This window comes from Mobula birostris, chromosome 3, assembly GCF_030028105.1.
Source record: "Mobula birostris isolate sMobBir1 chromosome 3, sMobBir1.hap1, whole genome shotgun sequence".
Lineage (NCBI taxonomy): Eukaryota > Metazoa > Chordata > Chondrichthyes > Myliobatiformes > Myliobatidae > Mobula > Mobula birostris.
The window spans coordinates 173,249,446-173,270,460 of NC_092372.1; the positions used below are offsets into that span (position 1 = coordinate 173,249,446).

At 40.7% G+C, this 21,015-nt stretch overlaps 1 protein-coding gene across 2 annotated transcripts in view; it reads right to left on the reverse strand.

Moving 5' to 3' along the window:
* Positions 1-21,015, reverse strand: part of gpd1c (glycerol-3-phosphate dehydrogenase 1c) — a 56,535-nt gene that overhangs the window by 20,630 nt on the left and 14,890 nt on the right. The window contains exons 2-6 of one of the 2 annotated variants that reach the window (XM_072253700.1): positions 10,358-10,447; positions 9,670-9,847; positions 3,885-4,025; positions 1,973-2,111; positions 403-515 (exon numbers count right to left, since the gene is read on the reverse strand). In XM_072253700.1, coding sequence (XP_072109801.1) covers positions 403-515; positions 1,973-2,111; positions 3,885-4,025; positions 9,670-9,777 — 501 coding nt within the window. In that variant the 5' untranslated portion in view covers positions 9,778-9,847; positions 10,358-10,447. The remainder of the gene's footprint in view (positions 1-402; positions 516-1,972; positions 2,112-3,884; positions 4,026-9,669; positions 9,848-10,357; positions 10,448-21,015) is intronic. The other variant, XM_072253699.1, reaches the window with a different exon arrangement.

Below are 21,015 nucleotides of genomic sequence, written 5' to 3' on the forward strand. Positions count from 1 at the left end.
TCCTAACCATCGGTGGTATGGTAAAGATTATGCATGTAAGTGACAGTCAAGTGCATCTGACAGTTTGGGATTTACTTTTCTCCAATGAAGGTTTTTGTTTTCATTGAAAAGAATGTAAATCACTCAACTTGTAACAGATCTAGTGAGGCACAGTTTCAGCAGGTAAGCTTCCAGGCGGAACCACTAGTGGTACTCTATGACTCCAGCACAGAAACAGGTCCTCCTGCCTGTCTTGTCCATGCCACACAGTTATTCACCCTAGTAGTTCCATTGACCCGTGCCTGGACCATAGCCGTGCCCTAGTGGCAACAAGACCAAAACATAACTGGGCATCACACAGATTAAAAAAATAAAAGCAGGATTCTTGTTATTTAAAAAAAAACCTGCAATATGCTTTCTTACCTTTAATGCTCCACACAGTTCTACCGTGTCTGCATCTTCCACCACTGTTATCCGAAAACTGGGTGTCTGTAAGAGCTCCTTGAATAGATACCCATTTTCTACATTTTTGCTGCCTATTAGGAAAAACGTCTGTTATTTTGTTCTTCTAAACAAGTAACATTATGTTCTACTGCCTTTCTTGAACAACAAAAGCCAATGCTGCAAACAGTGAGTATTAAGTCACTTCACAGATCTCTCTTGCAATAAACAAAATCAGTGATTCATTTTATTTTCTCACAAGAGTCTATCACATTACTCTGCTGACCTGCTTCAGAAAGACAGTATACTGTGAGTTGGACAACTGGCCAGCTTCATAATCAAAGCTTTCAAGAATGCCATCAAACTTGGCAAATATAGCTTGCGGCCAATGCTACCGAACCCATATTTCATAGAATCAATTGCATTATATCTTACATTAAAATTCCAGTGGCTTATTCTCCTTGAAAGGTTAATCAATTGAAAACTTTAAAACTGAGATCAGTACGTTTTTATAATGAAAGTTGAGAGATATGGATCAAATGCTGGTAAAAAAGATTTAATCATGATCTACTTGGATAACTAAACAGGCTCAAGGACTTAATGACTTCTAATTTCCTAACAAATTAAAGAGCCTTTTCAAAACAGTCCAGGAAAGAGCCAAAAATATAAAATCTCTAAATTGCAGTTAAGAAGTTGTCCCATATTGAAATCATTCTGGATTTTGGAATTATATGATTTTTTTTTCATTTCCTATGAAGTCACTGAGTCTTGTTCGAAATAGGTTTAATTGGCTTCAGACATTTATCATGCATGTGCTTTGACTAAAAAACCAATAACATTTTCTTGGATAAATTCATCACAATGCAACATTCTCATTTATTTTATGTTTACATATTCGCTTTTTCTATCAAGTATCAAGTTCTATGGGCACATAGCTGGAGTCCCATTACAACCTGAACTATCATGCCAGTTCAGATCAGCTCAAACAAAGAGTCAAAGTAATGCCTTCTACTCTGTGCTTCACTTGTCTGGTCATCTAGTAACTCATATTTTACATCTGGGTTCTACTGGTGCTTTTTAGATCAAGTGTCTGAGAGGTGATTACCTTTCACAGTTTGAGGTGTTAGTTGGGCATCACTTACAGGTATGTTCTACCTGCTAGGTACAAAGTAAATATTATTGGGAGAAAATTTTAACTATTATATGTGAAATAATGAATCCAGACAACCCTTCAAACAACATTCCAAAATGGAGTAAAACCACACAATGTTGGACGTAATCGATAGGTCAAGCAGCACATGTAGGAGTCCAGCATTTTCTTCAGAAACTACCATTTAAAAAAAAAATTCTTTCCTAAAAGGTGAATAATATACGATAGAATAACTGGTGACAAGCCCTTAAGTGAAATATTACTGCAGTATAGAACAGTACACACTATTTACTTAACAAGAGGGCTAATGCAATTTGCCACAGCACATAACAAATTCCCGTTAATTTTACTAGGAAATCAGCAAACTTAAAGCACATTTATTGAAAAAGTAAACAAAATTACCTATTGTAGTTTCACAGAACTTATCTGCTGCAACCTCATTGGCTATATTGGCACCCATTAATACACTGACATCAATTTTCATTTTTTCCCTGATTATATCAGAAATTAATTTTAATCCTTCAGGTCCTTCATCAATTCCCTGAAATGAAGAAGTTTAAATAAATTAGCAAATATAATCAGCAAATTCAAAATGAGAAAACTTTGCAATAGCTTTGCTGTTTGTTTAATTACAAAGTAACATCACAGTTTGCAGCAAAGTTAGTTACTGGCCATTTTACATAAGATTTTGTGCCAATGTATTTCGAAAAAAAGTGAAGTGCAGTAAGTGCTCACATGCAAGATTTAAAGCATTAATTATCATACACTAATTTATTAGCTACTTTATAATCCTCAAGAGAAAGGAGGCACCATTATTAAAATAGTTAAAAATTACCTTGTAACTCCATCACTATAGCAGTATATTAATCTATTATCTATTCAGCATGCTGGTTTAGTTCAGCGGGAACAGTCCAGAGAACAGATAGTCATGACTTTGAAAATAAAGTTTTGAAAGAAAGATAAAGATCTTTAAAGATTAGCTTTATTTGTCACATGCACATTGAAACATAGAGTGAAATGTGTTGATTGCATCAAATCAAATCAGCAAGGATTGTGCTGGGCAGACTGTAATTGTTGCCACACTTCCAGCATCAACATAGCATGCCCACAACTCACTAACCCTAATCACAGGTCTCTGTGATGTGGGAGGAAGCTGGAGCACCCGGAAGCAACCCACGTGGTCATGGGGAGAAAGTGAAAACTCCTTATAGACAGCAGCGGGAATTCAACCTCGATGACTGATGGTTGTAAAGCAATATGATAACCACTGCGCTTCAGTACTGACCCCTGGGGATTCTTATCCCAGAACTCCAGATAATGCTGGGTGTCCACAATATTCTCTCAGCAGCTACGTGTTTGCAAATCCAATTTTTATGCTTTTTTTGTGATGTTGGGCCTGCAACTGTAAATTAGAAGTGGATGAGGAAGGGGATAATAATGGCTAAAACATTCACAAGGGCCAATGTGATCTTGTATATGTTGCTTCTCCTACACAGAAGTATACTGTCTATTTATTGTGTCCATTCCAGTGGAAACCATAGAAAGGGTGCAGAGGAGATTTACAAGGATGTTGCCTGGATTGGGGAGCATGCTTTATGAAAACAGGTTAAGTGAACTTGGCCTTTTCTCCTTGGAGCAATGGAGGATGACAGGTGACCTGATAAAGGTGAATAAGACGATGAGAGGCATTGATTGTGTAGATAGTTGGAGGCTTTTTCCCCAGGGCGGAAATGATTGCCACAAGAGGACACAGATTTAAGGTGCTGGGGAGTAGGTACAGAGGAGATGTCAGGGGTAAGTTGTTTTTTTTTAAAAACGCAGAGAGTGGTGAGTGCGTGGAATGGGCTACCGGCAACGGTGGTGGAGGCGGATACGATAGGGTCTTTTAAGAGACATTTGGATAGGTACACGGAGCTTAGAAAAATAGAGGGCTATGGGTAAGCCTAGTAATTTCTAAGGTAGGGACATGTTTGGCACAACTTTGTGGGCCGAAGGGCCTGTATTGTGCTGTAGGTTTTCTATGTTTCTATGTTTTTCTATGTTTCTTAATACTTTAAAACTTTTCCTGCTTCCTTTCCAATTCAGATACTTGAAAACATTTATTCCATCTTGAGTAATGAACTTTAAGAGTGCAGATTTGTTGGAAGTCTGGAGAAGAATTAATCAGGAATTAAATCAACAGAAGACCAACAAATGAAGTAAGTCATTTTGGGTTTATAGATACCACTGGCTGAATGAATCTCCCTCCCAACATTCAAGTAGAACTGTTGTGACAACCAGGTGAGTGAAGGAATCATTTACAGTATTAAAATACCTTTATAAGACTAATGCCAAGAGCATTTTGTGGCACTTGATCATGAATGTCATCACATAATTTGCGGATAAATTGGTGGGGCACAACAAAAACTAGCAAATTTGCATCACGTACAGCAGCCTTCAGGTCTGGAACAGCAACCTATGATAAAATGACATGACAGTTAGCAAATAATCAAACAGAAAGATGGTGCACATTTACAATATTTATACATACACAACATTAAATCCATCAAGACATGTTCATTGCAACCTATCAACAAGTGCTCAACTATAACAGAAACCAGTGGTCCCCAACCTCCGGGCCGCGAAGAACGCAGTGGTGCAGCGGTAGCCGGATTGCACCCAGCACATCTTTAAGAAAAAAGCTGAAATAAACAAGCTAATTAATTAGGTGCCGCCCGGCACGTAAATGTCGGCCCAGATCAGAGGTGATTGCCGATTGTGTCGCCTCTGATCTGGGCCGACATTTACGTGCTGGGCGGCACCTAATTAATTAGCTTGTTTATTTCAGCTTTTTTCTTAAAGATGTGCTGGGTGCAATCCGGCTACCGCTGCACCTCTGCGTTCTTCGCGGCCCGGTATCGGTCCGTGGCCCGGAGGTTGGGGACCATTGTTAGAAACAACAGACTCATTATACTCATGGATTCCACAGATGGGAATGCATGTGCAAGGATCAGATTTGTTGGCGGTACCACACACAGTCCCCTGGGTAATACAAGCAAAAGAACTCTGGACAGTTTAGCTTCACATTCAACTTCCTGTGTAGTACTGGTTCAACAAGTGAAGGCAGATGATGAAGCAGTGAGTTGAAGGGAATAACATAATGGTGCCAGAGTTGTTAGTGAACAGATATAGATAATCTGCTCTAACATTCACCTGGTAATAACATATTACTATTTAAAACAACATTAAAATAACAATACTGGATCATCTTTCTCCAAGATCTCAGATGCAGTTCATCTGCGGCTCGCCAGCTCTCTGCCAACAGTACTTCATCAAGTTGTTCTCTGCTCTGGCACAGTTCAGCGATCAAGTCTGGGGAGCTGCAGTTTGCTTCGTGTGGTACCCACCCCGACCTTTGGAGAATTTCATCGAGCCCAGCCCCAGCTATAGCTGAAATCAGCCTCAATCCTGACTGCACTGAGGTGCAAAAAAAAAAAAAATAGGAGTGGTTTTGGCTGCAGTGCTCTCCAGAATGAATGGCCCTAATGATCACAGAAGATGAGATGCTGCAACTTAATAAACAAGTCAATCTTTCAAGAGAAATTGGTGCGATTTTGAAAATATTATTTTCAAAAACATAAATTGGGATTAGAAGTCTGAGTTGATGGCTTTGAGACACTGAATTTAATTATAAGGCTTAAATTTCTTCTGCACCAAAGGTCACACTGACCTTTACAGTATAAGAGTGAACAGACTACAAAAATTTTTAATTGGTTGTAAAGTGCTTTGAAAGATGATAATGTTGGTCATGAAAGGTAATGTATCAATGCAAGTCTTTTTTAAATAAATCACACACCCTAAAAACTTGGTTTAATGGAATATAATGAATATCTTATTTAACTCAACCTCTCACAAGGTGGTTTGAATTTCATGACAGAAAGTTCACAAAATTCAAATTTTAAAGAAATCAAACTTGCAATTCTTCAAAAGGAAATGCAAGAAATCTCAAATCTAATAGCTTATGGAATAATAAATCAGCTTGATACATTACAAAAAACAAGATCTATGAGGATCTATATGGAGCAGTGAATCTCAATAGCAATTGTTGGTACAGAATGTAGCAAATCTGTTTCACACAGCATTAAATGTCATGGAGCACATCACCCGTTCACCTCCAATTTGATCATTGCTATATGCAGAGGAGAATAATAAATACAAACACAGTGCAGAAATAAAAACAGAAACAAAACTTGGCACATCTTCAGACAAAGAAAGAAATTTCTGGGAAAAAAAAGTGTTATTCATTTTCATAGTGTGAGGGGATCCAGGAGTGCCCCTATTAACTGTTTGAAGAGAGACAGAGAGAGACATTCATCATTGATGGTTTGTTTGGAAAGGAGAGAGAGAGAGAGAGAGAGAGAGAGAGAGAGAGAGACGAAGATTGACGGTTGGACTGTCACTTTAAGGCATCGGAAGTAACTTTGGATTTTTACTGAGTTTGGAGTTGGAGGCAGCACCAAGCAGCTCGTAAGTTGCTATGGTGACCGAAGCAGTGTTATTTAATGGACACTCGACGTCATGATTTTCGGCAGGTTGTTGATATTTCTTCAAGGACTTGTTGCATGCTTGTGCATTTCTTCACAGACAAAGGAAGGAGGGACTCTTTGAGTGACAGGTGATGCTCAGCACAGAGAAATAAATAGGAGGTCAGATGATACAGACCTCAGACACATGACCTCAACACTGAATGAGCACTGTTGTGCCCGCAGAAAAAGTGGGTTTTGGAGGATCGATCAGGCGGATCGATTCCAAATTGCTATTCCAGCGGTGAAGAAGGGGTTGACTGGTGGGGAGTTGTCTATGTGTCCACCCTTGCCGGGGTGATGGCTCCACCACAGGAAAACCGGTTCCCCTGGTTAAAGTCACAGTCGGTGACTTGTAAAGGATTTCGGAGGACGACGAGAAGATCGACGGCATCAGCTCACCTGAAGACTCAACTTACTCTCTCTCTATCACTACTCAACTACATACCACAAACTGAACTGAACTTTACTCAACATTGTAAGACTGTATCTTTTACCCCTAGGCTTAAAGAAGCTTGGTTTTTTTCATACATATATATTCCACACTTACTTTTTTATATAATCATTGCTAACCTGTGTGATTTATTTACTTTGATATTACTGTATTGCGTAGTTACTAATAAATATTATTAGTTTATAGCAATACGAGACTCCAAAGTGGTTTCTATTTCTGCTGGTTTCTTTATCCCTGTCACGGGGTACGTGACAATAGACACTGCCTCAAAAGCTGAGTTCCTCCAGCATTTTGTGTGTGTTGCTCCATGCATTTCCAGCATCGGCAGAATCTCTTGTTTTTAAGAAAAAAAGTGTTCAATTTTCATGTGAACAAGCTTTTGTGGAGAGTAAGAACAGAAAGGCTGGAAGATATTTGGGCAATCGAACAAAGAATTTGTAAAATGTAAAATTTGTGGAAATAAAATAAAGTTAACACTTCTGGTTGAATATCCTTCCCAGTTCTGAAGGGCATTCACCCTGAAATGTTAACTATGTTTTTCATTCTACCACAATAGTTAGATGTTTCATAACCCATTTACAATATGATATTTTACTGGACAACTGCAGCCCGACTGCCAACTTTTTCCATTATTTCTGTTCTTATTCCAGATTTCCATCAGGTATAGCTTCTTGATTTTCAAGCTCTCATCAGAACTTGAAATAATTGAAGATATACTGGGCTTGAAATACCATCATTCAATACATGGGATTAAATTTTGATGGGTCGATCTTCCTGGTTTGTCTTGACATTCTCAGTTGTTTGCTGCATTCCCCACACCCTCCCCCCACCCCCCATCCAGTGATCTACCTTTTATAAGCAGAAATGAGTGTGCAAAGCCACAACTTACTAGATCTACTGCATGCAGCATGCCAGGTGACATGCCCAGTAAAATACATTTTAAATAGGATGTGAAATATCTGATCACTAGTCTCCCAACAAACTCGTATCAGCACTAGTTCAATAAATGAAAGCTCTACAAGAATCTAAGGCCAAGGAGTTATTCAGTTCTTGAACCAATTGGTAAAGGCCCAAATCACTAGAGGTTAACAACACTATGCACTAAAAATGGACTGTGATTTTTGATTGTTCTAGTGGTGCTCTTTCTTTAATTTAATTTAGGTATTGTTATTGTGAATGCTGCTTATACGATCCTACGTGTCTGGGATGTTGCTACAAGTAGGCTTTTTTTATTGCACCTATGCATACCAATACTTGTGCATATGGAAGCAAACCGACTGAAAAGAGTCAGTTAGACGTGCGGGAGAGATGTGGCCTCACTATGTCTGGTGCATACAAACAAGGAACTGTGACTGAATTGCTGATGACCGTTTGGCCATTGAGTCTATGCCAGCTGATCATGGATTCATCTCATCAGTTTCTTTCCCCCACTTTCTCCCCTAGCACCTTGCTCATTAATTTCCTTGATAAATGGAAAAGAAAAACTGCAGATGCTAGGAATCTGAAATTGAGACATAAAATACTGCAAATATTTAGTAGGGTCAGCCAGAATTTGTACAGAAAGAAGCAGAATTAACACTTCAGCTCACAATCCGTTCTCTGATGAAGTGCCTTCAACCTGAAATGTTAGATCTTTTTCTCTCCACAGATGCTGTCTGATCAGCTGAGCCTTCCCAGTATTTTCCGTTTACACTTTTGGAGAAAGTGACACATAGAGAAAATAGAATGGAATATCCGTGATAGGAGACAGAACAAAATATAATTATTTTAGAAGGTGACAGAAAGATTAGAGAACATAGAGACAAAATGAAGCAGAGATACGTGGACATTTGTAAAGAGAGAGCGAGAATTAATAAGAAAGGCTAGTTGTCAGAAATCGTTTAATTCAATATCAAGTTTCTACAGCTTCAGTATACTGTTTCCAGGCAGAAGATGAGGTGTTTTGGATGCCAGGGGTCAAGTGTGAGCAGAAGTGCGAGTATCAGAGGGAATTCTGTACTTTCCTTTACAGAATGCTGGCTGAGATTGCATGTGAAGTACTGTGCAGAGTTTTTGTCTCCATATTTAAAGATAGATATACTGTATTTGCATTGGAGCTGTGTAGGGAAGGTTTACTCCTGAGGTAAAATGAACAGAGGCTTAGCAGATTGAACCCACGCTCATTAGAGTTTAGAAATGTGGTCTAACTGAAACAGAAGATTCTGAGGGATAGACGTGGTGGATGCTCAAAAGATGTTCTTCCCCGTGGGAATTATCTCAAAGTAGGGGGCATGATTTCAGAATAATGAATGTGAGGAGGAATTTCATCTCTCAGTTGGCTGTTTCTCTTTGGAATTTTCTGCTCCAAAGAGCTGTGGATGAAGACCCAATAAATATATTCAAGGCAAAGGAATCAAGAGAGGGGAGAGGCATAAAGAGAGAGTGGTAAAACAGTGCAGAGGTCAAAATAGAGTCAGTCATGAATGGTGTAGCAGCTCAGCAGTTGAGTGGCCAACTCTTGCTCCTGCTCCAGTTTCTTACGAGTTTTTTTAATATAATTCAGAATGAGAATGGGAGTGAGGAGAAGAACTAAAGTGACTAGTAAGCAGCAGCTCAGAGTGGACTGAATGCAGGTATTCTGCAAAGGCATCATGCATTCTGCACTTGGTCCTTCCAGTACAGAGTGTGAATAAAGTATACCAAACTGAATGAAATGCAAGTAAACTGATGGAAGGGTTTCGACTCGAAACATTGGCAGATTATTCCCTTCCATAGATGGTGCCTGACCCTACTGAGTTCTTGTGTGTGTTGCTTAAAATGTGTAGATTCTCTTAATTTTTCTCAGTTCTGATTAAATATATGGTCCATTGCTTGTTCTGGGTTATGCATACCGGCATCCTGTTTGGAAACATCCAGACAGCAAGTCAACAGGCCTTTTGGCCCAATGAGTCCATGACGACTATGAAGCACCCCTTCAGTAATGTTAAAAATTTAGCATAAATACTGGAAGTTGGATAACAACGGTAAATTTCTATATCTATGTATTAGCAAGACTAAAATAAAAACAAATTCATCAGTGACATACTCTCTGAATATTACCTTACCACATTTTCAGGCAGTTTATATCCAGGCAGATATTTAACATTCTCGTGTTCTTGGTTTATAATTTCAGTTAATTTCCTGTTATTAATCAGCTCTTCAAAGACCCACATATTGACTGTTCTAGCAAATTTCGGGATTTTCTGGACATTTTTTCCAATTATCTTCGCAATTGCAGAGCCCCTGTGAAAACATAGAAACTAATGTAAGAGAGAGAAACACGAAGTGTCTTTTCAGCTGCATTATCAACCTCCTCTATGCAATTTTGAGAGAGCTGTTTGTTCAATACAGAGATTATGTAAAGTGACCAAAAAACACAAAAGGTAGGCAAGTGTGGTGATGAGAAAACAGTAACGTAAATGCATTAAACAATGCAATCTCTGAATTTAATTGATCCTTTTTCCTTTGCAATTCACAAAAGTTCTTCATCCCCCTTCACATCAGTGCAGTAAAGCTTTACATGGCAGCATTGGGCCATAAAGATCAGAAACATTCCAGGTCTAGTGTGGCATTGATATGCTAGGCGTTCAGTGGAGATCTACAATTGGCCTTGGTATCCAAAACTGCTTGGAGTGCAGGGGGAGGGAAACAGAACTAGCCCAAGTTCTCTTACTGCTATTAAGTGTGTGGACACTGGGCAAGAAGGAGCTGACTGTGATGGTGCTCACAGTCAAATGGTCGGGCAATACTCACTGTCCAGTCTCGCACGTAGAATGGCCGCGTGGGTAAGGTATTGAAGCGGCGGTGCCACAGGTAGAACTGTAGAGTAGAATGATTCATTTCCTTCAAGAGAAATGGGATAAAGGGAGAAAACCAAAAGGAAAAGTGGAGAAGGGGAAAAAGAAAGTCATGGAACAGTTAAGATTACAGAATATTTTAATTAAATCTAGTAGGAACATAGAAACCAAGATAATTCCCTCTATTTCCACACTACTACTGCACATAATCCATTGCTTTCAAAACCTTTCACCTGTAAGACAAGCAGTGTAGGACAGAGATATATGGATAAGTAAGATGATAACATGACATTTTGTAGAAGGTGAAAATGTTATAAAGACCAAACCCCACATCAGTTTTCTACCATACACAGGTGATTTCTATGTCAATATACTTAACGTCAACTATAAATCTTCCAGCTTTTAAAATCAAATGACGCCCCAGACTCTTCTGGAAAAAGACAAGTGCAATTTCCCTCATAATTATAACTTCCATTCCGAAAACTCATTTAACCCACCAGCATTTGGAAATTGCAGCACTCCACTTACAACAGTCCCACACGGTCATCAAGCCCACCAAAGGAGGTACCAAGGCAAAATGACCCAAACCTGGCAAAGGTTGACAACTCATCTACCAATGAAGATCCACTCCCCATACAATCACTGACTTCAGTTTCTCCATTCTTCCCTCCAGACTCCAGCATTCCTGAGTCCATTTATACCTTCTTACAGAGACCCACAAGCCAGACAGTCCTAGTAGACCTCCACATCTTGACCCTTTTCTAGTCTAATCTCTTCCTACACACATTACTGTGACGTCCTCTGCCACTTCGACAGACCTTAGTTTCCTTGTCTCAGCAAACTGATTTTCATCATGGATATCCAACCCCCACGGACCAACGTGCCATACCAGGATGACTTCCGCACTCAAACAGAGGCCCCACCAATCACCAACTTCCATACCTGTGAGAACTTGTTCTCACACTGAACAGCTTCCTTAAGTCCACACATTTGCTCTAACTACTCACATAATTCAAATTATGCCTACATCTTTGTGCAACAGTTCTTGTTTAAGGCCTACGCAGGTTCCCTTGTCACTTCAAGGGAGCAATGTCCTTTTGTGTAGGTTGGGGAGAGTTTACTGGCCAGGGGATAGGTCAGATGCTGAAGCAGATGACGTAAATGTAGATGCAATGTGTAGAGAGACAGTGAGGAAGGACAGGCAGTAGCTGTGGTCAGTTGGATGGGTTGGAATGTGTCTGCTTTACTGTGAGAAGTCTCAGGAACAAGGGTGATGAACTTAACAGCATGGATCAGTACATTCAACCATGACATTGTGACCATTACAGAGACCTGACTGTCACAAAGGCTGAAATGGCTGCTGGATGCTCCAAGGTTTAGATATTTCAAAAGCGACAGGGTGGGGGGGGGGGGCAAGTAAAAGAGGTGGGGGAGTGGCTTTGTTAATCAGGGACAGTATCATAGTTGCAGAAAGGAAGGACAGTCATGGAGGGACCATCTACTGAGTCAGTGTGGGTGAATCAGAAACAAGGAGGGATTGGGAAGAGTCTCTAGATAACCGAAAAGCAACAGGGGCACTGGGGAGCAGGTCAGGAGGCAGATTTTTGAAAAGTGCCATGGGTGTCTTCAACCTCGGCAGAGATTGTTAAGTGTCTCCAGGAAGGATTCCTGACACAATATGCGGACACACTGACTAGAGGAGCGGCCATAGGTACTCGGCAATGATCCTGGTCTGGTGACAGATCTCTTGGTGGGTGAGCATTTCAGAGAGAGTGATCGCTGACCTTTAGCATAGTTGATGGCATAGCAAAGTACTTCCTTGGGAGAGGGCTAATTATGATGCCATTGAGCAGGAACTTGGGATCATAAATTGGGAACGGATGTACTCAGGGAAATGCACGATGGAAATGTGGAGGTTGTTTCGGGAGTACTTGCATTGGGTTCTGGAGAGGTTTGCCCCACTGAGAAGTGGAACACTTAAGTCAAGAGCAAGAAGGAAGCATACTTGAGATTTAGGAAGCAAAAATCAGACAGCGCTCTTGAGACTAATAAGGTAGCCAGGAAGGAGCTTAAGAAGGGACTAAGAAAAGCTTGACGGGGACATGAGAAGCCCATAGTGAGTAAGATTAGGAAAACCTTATACATGTTCTACACATATACACATTCTATATGCGTTCTACATGTATGTGAAGAACAACAGGATACTTAGAGTGAGGGTAATCAGCAGTGAGAGGGACCTTGATACATGTGAGATCAGTGTGATTTTTGGTTAAGAAGGCATATGGGGTGTTGGTCTTCATTAGTTGGGGAATTGAAATCAAGGGCTGCGAGGTAATGTTGCAGCTCCATTACACTCTGGTTAGACCACATTTTAAATATTGTCTTCAGTCTTCTACGAAGATTGTCATCTTGTTGTAATGGAGCGGCTTGTGAGTTCCTGAGATTCCAAGAGTGATGCCCCCTGGAACGTAGTTCCTGGTAGGGTCACCCATGGCAGGACGGTCAAGGGAGAGGTTCCAGACAAAGAGCGATCCAACTAAGACGCCAACAGTGGAGCTGGCAGTAGATGATGACACATCACAACAGTGGAGCTGGCAGTAGTTGATGACATCACAATGGCAGTGAAAGCGGAGGAAGGCAGCAGCAGTGAAGCAGCCACAGTTGTTTTGTGTTCCATGCCACAAGACACTGACCCCGATCTGTCAAGGACTGTGCGGGGACTGCCTGTGCATCAGCTTCTGCATCTTAAACAGCGTCATGCACAGGCATTCTCCATTAAGGAAATAACCCCTTGGGAGCACATCATACTCAACTCAAGCGAGCACACTACTATTGTGTTGTGTTGTTCCCAAACTTTTTTGGGTTACCACCAACGTTGGCTCACAGACCACATCCCCAGCAGCCCCCTCTCCCTTTCCTGCCATTACATAAAAACTATAAAGATTTTGATTTACGATGCACTGTGTAAGAAAATATAAACTACAAATTCAAAGCAGTAACAAATAATTGCAAAACTTAGTCAAAACTATTTAAAGCTATAAATAAAATTATTTCTTTGTTAAATTACTGTAAAACTACTTTTATCAACAATTTTAGAGCATATATTATTAGTCCAACTATTCATTACTTCATTGCTTTTTCACCTTTCAATGAGATGGATGGGCTTGGTGCAGCGATTTCAGCTTCTCAATATCAGGCTGAATGTCACTCAGCAGTCTCATGTTCAGTAATTGGCAGTCTGTTTAATTGCTTTGAAAAAAGTTGAATGACTATACTGAAACCGTACTCCTCCAGTATTATGTTGGAAAGGCAATAATGAACACCTTGACCTTTTTCCATAGTGCAGGATAGCATTCAGATTCTTTTCTGCAACCAAAAGTCTTGACGTGATTTTTTGAACCTTGGCTTTGGCTCAGTTATTTTGTAGTTCCTTCTCCATCTGTCCTGTTAATTCCTCATTACAAGCGTTCAGGATTGAACTTATTACCCAATCTGGAACTTGGATCGAGAGAAGATCCTGAAATCTCGCTGACATGTCTTTATGCAGCTCACCCAGGTGGGCACAGTACACTTGAAGTTCAAAGTAAATTGATTATCAATGCATGTACATGCCACCATATACAACCCTGAGATTTATTTTCTCGTGGACAATCACAGTAAATACAAGAAACACACTAGAATCAATGAAAGACCACACCCAACCAGCGGGACAACAACAAATGTGCAAACAAAAAATAAACTGCAAATGCAAAAGCAGGTAAAAAAAATTAATAACAACAAATAAATAACCAAAGTATCAAGAACATGAGATGAAGAGTTGTTGAAAATGAGTTCATAGTGTGTAAGAACAGTTCAGTGATGGAGCGAGTGAAGATGAGTGAAGTTATCCTCTCTGGTTCAAGAGCCTGATGGTTGAGGAGTAATAACTGTTCCTGAACCAGACCTGAGGCTCCTGTACCTTCTTCCTGATGGGAGCAGTGAGAAGAGAGCATGACCTGGATGGTGGGGATCCCAATGATGGGTGCTGCCTTACTGCAACAATGCTCTGGGTAGATGTGCGCAATGGTGGGGAGGGCTCTAACCGTGGTGGCTGGGCAGTATCCACTACCTTATATAGGCTTTTCTGTACAAGGGCATTGGGCATTTTCCGTACAACAGCTTTCTCATTCTGCAAGCAATTATGAAAGTTGGGAAGAGACGTAGGAAAAGAAAATGGCACTGCTGAACCACAACGATCATCATCAACTACTTGAAGATCATCTGCTTTGCATTCTTTTCCTTCCAACTCAGGCAAGTTTGGAAACTGGAAAGGGTCATGAAGCCAATGTTGCACTTCAACAGGGTTAACTTGTACACAGAAATGTGGAGACTACTTAGAAACATAGAAAATGTACAGCACAATACAGGCCCTTCAGCCCACAAAGCTGTGCCGAACATGTCCCTACCTTAGAAATTACCTAGGGTTACCCATAGCCCTCTATTTTTCTAAGCTCCATGTACCTATTCAGCAGTCTCTTAAGAGACACTATCGTATCCACCTCTACCACCATCACCGGCAGCCCATTCCACACACACACCACTCTGTGTAAAAAACTTATCCCCTGACATCTCCTCTGTACCTACCTCCAAGCACCTTAAAACTGTACCCTCTTGTGCTAGCCATTTCCAGCCCTGGGAAAAAGCCTCCGACTATCTACACAATCAGTGCCTCTCATCATCTTGTATACCTCTACCTGGTCACCTACCATCCTCCGTCACTCCAAGCAAAAAAAGGCCGAGTTCATTCATCCTATTCTCATAAAGCATGCTCCCCAATCCAAGCAACATCCTTGTAAATCTCGTCTGCACCCTTTCTATGTTTTCCACATCCTTCCTATAGTGAGGCGACCAGAACTGAGCACAGTACTCCAAGTGGGGTCTGACCAGGGTCCTATATAGCTGCAACATTAACCCTCTGCTCCTAAACTCAATCCCACGATTGATGGAGGCCAATGCACTGTATGCTTTCTTAACCACAGAGTCAACCTGCGCAGCAGCTTTGAGTGTCCTATGGACTCGGACCCCAAGATTCCTCTGATCCTCCACACTGCCAAGTGTCTTACTATTAATATTATATTCTGCCATCATATTTGACCCACCAAAATGAACCACCTCACACTTATCTGGGTTGAACTCCATCTGCTTATCTGACTTTGATAAGATTCACATTGTTTCCTTATATTTGAGGATTGATTTCATTGAACTTTGCTAATAATCCTGACAAATAAGCAACTTCATGCCTAATATTCTTGATTGCTGAATGAAGCATTCGAGTCTTCAAATAATTTTATCAGTTTTAAAAAGCACTAAGATGGCACAGGCTCTTTCCTTTTGAGAGCCATCTGACTTGTGTGCAACAGCGAGCGTTCAAACTGCTCATCATTCTCATTACAAAGCTCTCGAAATAGTCGAGAAGTGAGAGCATGGAACAATTTTATTTGCCGCTGTGATACCAGTATTTAACGATTTGTGCAGCTAATCATTCAGGTTTTTACAACCAGTTGGCTGTGAAACATAAATATATTAGGTAGAGCTTTTTTCAAGAAATTATTAACCTCACAGTGGCATCCTGTCATTGATGGAGCCCCATCTGTTGCACAGGCAAGAATGTTGGTGAGCAAACTGTCCAACTCTTTGAAAAATTACTCAACGCAAATTATTGACTCCCCTTCATATCTGTTTCTAGCCTCCTTGCAAATAACAACTCTTGAACCAAGCTTTCATCTGTTATGAAGCAAACATAACCAAGAAGCAAAGCCTTGTTGCCTGGCCAAGCTGACTCATCAGCCAGAGCAAATTCTGTTGTCCTGTATGTTGCAGAATGTGTCTTCCACATTCTCAGATGTTTCATCTACTTGTCTTTGAACAGGGTTGTTGCTGAGCAGAATCGCTTTCATTATTTGGTCTGCTGACTTGCACAAAACCGTACTCAGAACCTTCCTTACTTCAGGCAGAATCAGTTCTTCTCCAATTGTATGGGACTTTCCAGATTTAGCACTGTGCAATGAAATGTTGTAAGAAGCACGCAAACCATCACAGTTTTGTCGTGAAGTGTTGGCAAACATGTTTCAAAGTGTTTTCAGTTTCTGAAAATTTTCACCAATTGACTGAAAATAAACCAAGATTGTGTTTGCTTTATCAGAGTGCATTCTCTTCAAATGTTCAAGGAGCCTGGATGGTTTCATTGCCACATCGGAAAAAAAAAACTTTTCACGTAACAGGCACATTGTCTGCTGTTGGTTGCTTGGTGCCAGTATAAATCCATATTTCAGATACTCCACACTATACTGTCTACACTTCATTTTTCTTTTGGTTTACTTGTGCCATTTTCAATATGGACTAGTGACCATGGTCAATTTGCCTATTGTTTAAATTCAAACTCAATCACTGGTATCAATAAACGAGAAAGTTATGACATCATAGCAGCTCAGGCAAAACCTGACACTGCCTGATCTTACATAAAGTGAGGCAGCGATATTTTGGCTGGGCCATGGGCTACAGAGATCCAGGCAAGACCATTCAAAAGGGCATATTCTGATCTTTACTCCATTGGAATCCATACCCTAATTCACAGGAATTATGACACTGCATGATTACAGTATGGGAATCGTATTAGCTAACACTGTACTACAGTAGAAACAGCAATAATGTGCAGTCTGAGCCCAGAAAATAACACCATTTCTCCAATCCAGATTTCTCATGAAATACCAAATACACAAGTGTCACATTGCTTTTCAACAACCATAAAGTGCTTCAAGCAAAGTCTAAGAGAATGATGGATTAACATGAGGTGATTATATGATCATTATAATCAAAGATGGAGGAGGAGAAGATGGCGGCGCAACGGCAGCGCGTGCGGCCACTTCGGTGGTGATGTCTGTTATCTGTCAAGTAGGGGACCATGCACAATCCTGATTTGATGGAGACAGAAGTGAGAGCATGGAGGAACATCTGGAAAACTTCTGAAATGCCCGCTTCACTGCCGCTGCTACTGTGTGGTAATCGGAATCTCCGCAGCAGAAGGCCCCGGAATCCTCAGCTTTGCGTGTTTTAGCGGCCAGGGCGAGGTCGAAGGCGCTCGACAGAGGATGGCGCTCAGGAGGCTGTACGGAGAGGCTAGTCGGAAGCTCGAAGTTTTTGGATGGATGGACTCGGTGTCGGCTGCTTCCAAGGCATCGGCAAGTTGACGGTGTCTGGAGGTTTATGGCAGGGAGTTTCTCCCTTTTGCCGCCGCTATCGGGGACTCAGGAGTCGATCGACTCGGGGACTTTTGAGATTTTATTTACCGTGCCCATAGTTTGTTCTTCATCAAATTATGGTATTGCTTTGCACTGCTGTAACTATATGTAATAATTATGTGGTTCTGTCAGTGTTAGTCTTTAGTTTGTCCTGTTTTCTGTGATATCACTCTGGAGAAACATTGTATCATTTCTTAATGCATGTATGCCTTTCTAAATGACAATAAAAGAGGACTGTGTTCTCATAATCTAAAAAAACAGAGGCACTGAGAATCAAATACAATATTTCTTAAATTAAGCCTATAATCCCTCAGCTGTCTCCTTGCTGCTGAGCGTACCCCCACCTCCAACCACAATTTTTATTGCCCCCTTAGCAACTCCCATCATCCCAAGGGCAGGGAGTGATATCGATGTTTGGGAACCACTAGATTAGTCTGAAAAAATATTATCTTTACAGTTTAACAATTTATGCCTGCTTGTAACTACTTATATTCATGTAACTATTTTCACACATTGTGGTCACACTATGCATCTTTGATTGTTCAGCGTGTCCCTTACTGTTACAGTTCTTTGTATGATTCTGGAAGCTTCCCAGTATTACCTTTTTTGGATAGGGGATATCTAATTGGTTAACTCTAATCTGCAAATTTGAATGGAATGTCTCCTTTCTATGGGGTACAAGAGTCGAGCACATTGGAACGCCATCTTTATCCTTTACTTCTTTCCTTCTCCTACTAGACCTCTGCTTCTTCTCGTTTACTGCTCTTTGTTCTGCTGGCAACCTGCTGAGCTCCATTCCATTCGGAGGGTCTCTGTCTCTATCACGTCAGCTTGGACGATGACTCCAACCAGCACTTCAGAGACGTCTTCCACTTTCCTGAACTCGGGTTTGCCTTTCCCCATACTTGACAGGGCTCGGAATCAATCTGTTGCATTTCCCACACTTCTGCTCTCTCCCCTCTCTCCTCCATCTAGGATAACCTTTTAATTTACTGTTCACCCCAGCAAACTACATTCAACAGGTCATTCTCCATAATTTCCTCCACAACGTACATCTTCACCACTTCACCTTTTACAGTATTCCAAAGGAACTGTTCATTCTTCCAATCCCACCAATTATTTCCCTTCATATGCCTCCTTTGAGTGCACTTACTGCCCTTTTACTGCTCGTATTCCCAGCATTCAGAGATTCAAATACTTGTCCCAAGTGAAGTAGTGCTCTTCTAAAGTGCTCAAAACGTGGTCTCCTCTGGGCTCTGAGCTTCTCGTTGCCCATTCCTTCAATTCCCCGTCCCCTCTAACCCCCCTTCCTTCCCTCCCATACTTTTCCAATACATGGAATAACCTCTCACGTCCAAACTCAGCACATTACAACCCTAAAGACAACATTTTTAGATAACCAGCCTTCCCAGTCTGTACCCGATTGGTCATTTTTAATGATAAAACATCACCAGCTGGCAACATTAACTCTGTTTCTTTCCACGGATATCAATCTGCTATTTTTGCTTTCATTTAGAACAAGCTGACCTTCCAAGAGGAAATGAACCTCCTACAAGGCCTATTTGGATGTATAGGGTACACTTAAGGAATCATTTCAATCATATGATATGGTGTTTGATATATTATTGTACTCACACAATGTTTTCAGTAGAGGGAGTTCTGCTTTCAGTTCCATGTTTCATTTGCTTATGCAAGCAGCAAATGAAAGGAACTCAAGGGCCACTGAACGACAGACTAAAAGGTTGCGATGAATTTTCATGGCAGTAAATGAGTGCTGTAAACCTAGTCACCTCCATCATGGGCACCGGGCTGCACAGTATCCAGGACATCTTCAAGAAGCCATGTCTCAAAAAAGGCGGCGTCCATCATTAAGGACCCCCCATCTCCAGATCAGGTCTTGTTCTCACTGCTACCATCAGGAAGGAGGTACAGGAGCCTGAAGGCACACACTCAATGATTCAGGAACAGCTCCTTCCCCTCTGCATTCCCATTTCTGAATGGACAATAAACCCATGAACACTACCTCTCAAAAAAACATTTTTTTTGCACTACTTATTTAACATACATAATTTTTTAAATTGTAATTTCAGTTTTTTCTATTATTATGTATTTCATTGCATCGCTGCCGCAAAGACAAAAAAATTTCATGACACATGCCAGTGATATTAAACCTGATTCAGATTCTGAAAAGTGGATTCCTAAATGAAATTCCTTCTTCATACAGATGTGTGCATCACAGTGACTAGGCACATATGTATATCACTATGATCACAAGTGAACAGTAATTGTGCTATGAATGGTAGCAATATTCCTTCCATCCTAGTATTGATTACAGACAACTGTTATGTTGAGAAACACAGTAGTAGAGCAAGATGACAATATGGCCAGAGATGTGGACTGGAATGAGTTATCTCAGAGGCAATTTCTGTATTCTGATAATCAATAACCTCAGAAGGTTAAAAGAAGAGAGTGAACTAAAGTTCACAAGTGTTAGGAAAACAGTTGTTTCTCTGCAAGACAGCACAAGCAAGATGAGCAGCAACAAACAGGGTGGGTCTAGCAAAGTCATTAAAAGCAGAGACAATGGGACTGCGCACAATTTCAGGCAAAGGACTCATTGTCCACAAGGAACTTGCTATTTGCAAAACTGCTGAATGAATTGGATGAAGAACAGATTGGGTTGCACGTTTGCATTGCAACATGGAGGCAGTTCCAGCACTGTTAATATCCTTTGGTGGAACGTTAGGCACGGCTTTAATAATAGCTGGAAATGCAACCTGTCCAATTGAAAAGAGTCACTTCAGATTAAGAAATGTGGGAATAGTCTTTAAAATGGAAAGTCAGAGGTAGTAGTAGAAACGAGGAGCGAATATCTACCGAGAGTCAAAGTAAAGATCAGAAAAGAAAGACTCAAAAATAGAGAGCTTTAAGAAACAACCAAAGTAGAGATAGATTTCTAATGAAGGGTCATTGACCTAATACTTAAGCTGTTTTTCTCTCTCTCTCTCTCTAGAAGATGCTGCTTGACTTGCTGAGTTCCAATTCACATTTCCAGCAAATTCAATCATTCCAACTGAATTCAAAATTTCTAGACACCATCAGCTTCACTTGAAGTTTTATTTTAATTGGCTAATGCATAGATAACAGCAAGAAGGATGCAATCCAGAATATATAATACAATAGATCTAGTCACAAACCAACTATAGAGTGCAGACCATACACGAGACTGAATGTATGCGATCATGTGCAGCATAATCATGTTCTGTAAGACTGGTCTGTTCTGCTTTCAGCTTGTTTGAGCTTGAGCTATGAGGTTTGTTATTCAACTTATGAATGT